At 36.9% G+C, this 5303-nt stretch overlaps 1 protein-coding gene across 1 annotated transcript; it reads right to left on the bottom strand.

Annotated features, from left to right (window-relative positions):
- Positions 1–973: 973 nt before the first annotated feature.
- On the bottom strand, positions 974–3658 carry LOC146617488 (uncharacterized). Its single transcript, XM_085373034.1, has 5 exons — positions 3598–3658; positions 2082–2420; positions 1673–1960; positions 1442–1528; positions 974–1098 (listed from the first exon to the last, which is right to left on the bottom strand). The coding sequence occupies exons 1-5, from the start codon at positions 3656–3658 to the stop codon at positions 974–976; spliced, it is 900 nt and encodes a 299-aa protein (XP_085229160.1).
- Positions 3659–5303: the final 1645 nt, after the last annotated feature.

Genomic DNA, 5303 nt, shown 5'->3' with positions numbered 1-5303 from the left:
AGACAAATACCTCAGTAAATACACACAATCACAGTACCATAAATTACACATTGGCTGTGTGTTGCTCGCCTTTCTTTTCATACATTTGTTAACAGCTGACTATACTCAGTTAATTTTGTCCTCTCTCTAATTTCTTTTGTTTCTTTTTGAAACCCCAAATGTTCTGCCTTGGGGAAAAAAAGGACTCATGATGGGCTTAAGCAGCCATCTAAATAGCACTAAATGCCTAATGTTTATGAAGGTTAAGCAACATCTAAGCACCTCCATTAATTTTTGGAATCAAAGTTACTCAATAAAATTATCAAATTAATTCAATTATTACAGTATAGTTAAAAAATTACAAATGCAAACAAACTATTTGTTCCAGGCTTGTTATGGCCAATGATAGTCAGTTCCACTTTAACTGTAACCCCCTAAGACATCTCATTCAGTCATTCAGCATTTCTTTCAGTAGTATCAGTATCATGACATCATAAATGATGTCTCTAAATGTTGTTTTTCTGTTTCGACATCTCAGCTCACATTTTGCAACTCCTGGTCTGTTTCACTATTGTTCAGTGTATGTTCTTGATTTTAACTTTCTCACGGTGAAATTATGAAGTAGTGTGTGAACTCACCAAATCTGGAACGGTATGAGGAGCAGACTGAGTCTCTGCAGGGTTTAAACTCAGTCCCTAAAAAACAGACATAGTCCAGTTACATCAGGAGAAAAACTGTAGCTGTGAAGGCAGTTTAAATTTTGTTAAAACCCCTGAGAGATGAGCTGATTTGTTTATTTAATGCCAATATTTATCATCAATTGTACATCGTTGTCATATATTAGTAAATAGCATACCAGAAAAAACAGCATTTTGATTTTTGAGTTTTTATTTTTGATTACTGATTTGGTACTTACTGTGGTTTTAATCGTCTGTGTTTTGTTCCCTAAAATAAGAGGAAAAAAGTCCATTTCAGTTTAATTGACAATTCAAAGTCATTCAAACTTCTCATGATTAAGTTTACCAGTAGTTCTTGTCCATATGATGACTGTCACAGTAGTTATTAAAAGTGCTGCTAAACCCACAGAAACAATAATGAATCTCAAGGATGCAGAAAAATCTGTCAAAAGAATAAAAACTTCAAATTATTAAAATCTTTAGTAACACTTTTAAATTCCATTACTGTAAAGAAAAGGAATTTTTACCTTTTAAAATGTGTTAAAATATTTGGAATCTGTTGTTTACAGCTTTACTTTTTACATGTCTGGTATATAATACTGTCTTTCAATGTAAAGCTTGCAATGAAAAACACTTTACCTGAAGCTTGGGGCCATGTTTAATATTTTATGTCAACCAAAACTTTTATGACATTTTCCACTTTTTCCCCATTTAAGGTGCCACTAAAAATGCTGTGTAAAATGCAGTAGTATTGATCTTCAAAGGGTACAATTTTGAGTGACCACCTTGTGAAGCATCTTTCATTATTGTTGTTTGTGTTGTTGTGCTGCTTTCAGTTGTTCTTGTTGGTCTCTGTGTAGTTTTTTTGTGACCTGAATCAAAATGAAATGACACAATCAAAAAGTTTCTCTTATTTTTCATTTGTTGTAAGTATGCAAAAATATTTTGTGTAAAAACTTGAAATGAGCCAAACAAATGTTTTAGGTGTTTTAATCACCTACAACAGTTGCTCTCACCTGTTTCCTCGCCTGAGGGCTGATGGCTAAAGGTAAACAGTTGCACTTTCCCTGTTTTGGTGTCAGTTACTTCACACTTCACAGTGTTATATCTTGAGTTGTGAATATGGTGATAAATCAGAAAAGACAGAGTGGCGGAGCAGTCAGTCTGTGAAGTCAGTATTTGTTTGCTATCCTTGCTATCCACCTCTCGACCTTTAAGCAGCCACTTTACTGTGTGATGACACTCTCCATACGTCACCACAGAGCAGCTTAACGTCACCTTATCAGTGTCCTTATGTTCAGTCACTGGTGAACATAATGTAACAATATGAAGCACAAAGGTTATCTTAATCACTTTAAATATTATTCATGTATTTTTATTTTTTTAAAATAGATCAAGGTGAAAATATTTGGTGTAAATACTTACAGGTAATAGCAGATAGATCAACCTTTGCCTGATGAAACAGAGTGTGTTGAGTTTGTATTTCTCGTAATTTGTGATGATCACAGGAATATTGACCAACTTCCTCAACTGTGAGATTCTTTATAACCAGAGAACAGGTTTCTGCAACACTCAGTCTGTCTGATTTAGTTTTGGGATTTTCACCAATCTGTCCAAGTGTGATCAGCTCTGCTGTTTGTGTGTTTCTTGAAGTAAAGGTCCACGTAGTACCATCACAGTTATTCTTTTTATTTACCCCATTTAGACAAGGCAGAGTGACGTCATCTCCAGCTTTCATAAAAATGGAGGTAATAGTTACAGATACTGTTGAGAAAATTGAAGAGAAAAATGAATTAGAAAACAGTACTTTTTTGCAATCAGTGAAGATTTACCGTATTTCCCGGACTACAAAGCGCACCCGAATATTAGCCGCACAAGCTAAAATCAGGGGAAAATCCTGTTTTGTACATACATTAGCCGCACCTGACTAAAAGCCGCAGGTGTTTCAATGTTGACTTATCATATGTAAGAGAATATGCACAAAGGGAATTGTCAGGAAAGAGATGGCTGTTTGGAGACACACCCCTTTTATTAATATTTTGAAAAACAAGTTATGGGTACATATTTGCATAACCTTTTAGGTATATGTACAAGTAGCGGTAATTACAAGTAGGAAACATGTACTGTGCTTCATAAATGAGTAACAAATGTAGTACATAACAATAACCTACAGCACACCAGAAAAATAGATTCGGCCGACCTTTTAGGCTCAGGTGCAGCGACACGGCTTTAACAAGAAGAAAAGTCAGTCATTCACCACCATCTTCCTGCCCACTAAAACCACCAAAGTCCTCTTCTCCAGTGTCGGAAACGAACAGGCTCAGGATGGCTTCGTCATCCACTCTCAGCTTCTTTCCTTCGTTGTCACTTTCAAAACCAAAGAAATCCTCGTTGTCAGTGTCAGAGTCGAACACCCTCAGAAGGGCCGTGGCGGTGTCCTCCTCTCCATCATGCAGCAGTCCAGCCCTTCGAAATCCGTTGGTGATCGTGGATGTTTTCACACTTTTCCACGCTGTCAGATGCCACCGGTGGAGTTGAGCATAACTTGCTTTTCGCATTGTTTTTCGCGCTACTTGTACGGCACTATGTTGTCTGGCGGATGGACACGTGACCAACACACCACTCTTGAACCCCGATACTGTGTGTCTGATCACATGCCCTTCCGCCAGGCAACGTAGTACCGTACAACAGCGGAACAAACAAAACAAATCGCCTTACGATATGACAAAAATCATGGATAATCCATAGAAAAGCCGCACCTGACTAAAAGCCGCAGGGTTCAAAGCTTGTGGAAAAAGTAGCGGCTTATAGCCCGACAATTACGGTAGACACAAGTTTATAAACATGTCCCACGCTCCCCTAACATCACAGTGCATGCTCAGCTGTGTAATTTACTGTTATTGACTTTAATAATATTTAGAAATGTTTCCTGTATCCTTACCTGGAATCTGAATCATCAGCATCAGACATAAAAACATTTGAATCCATCTGAATTCATCCATCGTGCTTCTCTGTCGCACTTATTTCTTGTTCTCAATCTCAACTGTCACAGTCTCTGAGCTGATGACACTTAAAGACTGTTTGCACTTCCTGCCATCAGTGAGATGTCATTTCCTTACCACAATTATATAGTAATTTTAAGTTCTCTCTTATTTTCGTGATTTCTTAATGTTCCATAAGTGGACTGTATGAGCTTTTCACATCTTTGAAATTCTTGAATGCATTTTTCGTAAAGTTAAATTATGATAAAGAGAAAGTTTACACTGTGTCCGCTTCCACGGTGCATTTATAAAAACAAAAAAAAGAAAGGGGTGTTCGAGGTGTGAAGGTTGTAATTTATGATAAATGACAACATCGATTCTGTTCCTCTTTCCTTTAATAGTATTGTCACTCACCACAGTTTGACAAGATGCTATACAGCTGCAGCTATAGGAAATATGCCAGATAAGATATTTTAGTGGTCTGAAGTGGTCTCTAAGTCTGTGATCTGTAAGTATCACTAATAACTCACTGCATTTTTGATTCTTTTCAGATGTCTTTCAGGAGCAGTTTTTCACAAGAATGTAAATTTGAATGATAAAACTGGAAGTATTTACTGCACTAATCAATGGGTCATTGCTTCTGTGTTTGAGAGGTTTATTCTGGTATAACTGTTACATATGTATATATCTGTAGGTACTCATTTCTGAATCCAGCTCTCATTCAGCACATTATTGTGTCTTTTTTCTTCATAATAATATATGTTTAGAGGTATTTTGTGCTACACAAAGATGTCATTGACACCCCCAACACCACCACCACCTCTCTCCGTCTCTCCCACTCTATATGTGTGTATTGTGTATTAACGTCATTTAAAAGAAGCAGAATGTGTGAAGATAGCTGAGATAAATGTTTCCATTATTGCAGCTTCTATTTATATTTTATTCTTTAGCAAAGAAGAACTGACTGCGAGAGTTTGGCTGCAACGATCGTCTTTTTAAAAATGCTGCCTGAGATACATCTGAATTAAGAATATCAAAAATCTAAATCAAAATTTATTTATATAGCACATATAAAACAACAATGTTGACCATAGTGCTTCACAGTCAGTAAAAGACAAAACAATAAAACAGGACAACAAACAATAGGTAACAACACAACAAGCTAGAACAGCCAACTTAAAACTAAGTTTTAAGACATGATTTAAAAGACTGGAGAGACTCGGCTGTACGAATATGAACAGGGAGGTTATTCCAGAGTCTAGGTGCCACGGTTGCAAAGGCCCGGTCACCTCTCAACTTCAGTCGAGACCTAGGTTGTGCTAGGAGCCTGTGATTGGACGATCTAAGTGCTCTGTTGGGATTGTATAAGTGGAGTAGTTCAGAAAGATAACTGGGCGCTAAATTATTCAGAATTTTAAAAGTGAACAAAAGAATCTTAAAATCTATACGATATTTAACAGGGAACCAATGTAATTTGGCTAAAATTGGAGTTATGTGTTCATAGATTCTCGTACCTGTTAAAAGATGCACAGCTGCATTTTGAATTAACTGAAGCCGGTAAAGAGAAGAGTGTTGGAGGCCCGAGTAGAGGGAGTTATAGTAGTCCAATCTGGATGTGATAAATGCGTGGATAAGATTTTCAAGGTCCTTTAACCTCCTAGGACCT

This window comes from Diplotaxodon limnothrissa, linkage group LG15 (assembly GCF_057381915.1).
Source record: "Diplotaxodon limnothrissa isolate DT_005_m linkage group LG15, D_limnothrissa_male_GT1.1, whole genome shotgun sequence".
In the NCBI taxonomy this organism is placed as follows: Eukaryota; Metazoa; Chordata; class Actinopteri; order Cichliformes; family Cichlidae; genus Diplotaxodon; species Diplotaxodon limnothrissa.
The sequence above is the reverse complement of the archived record's forward strand: the minus strand, read 5'-3'. Positions and strand labels throughout refer to the sequence as shown.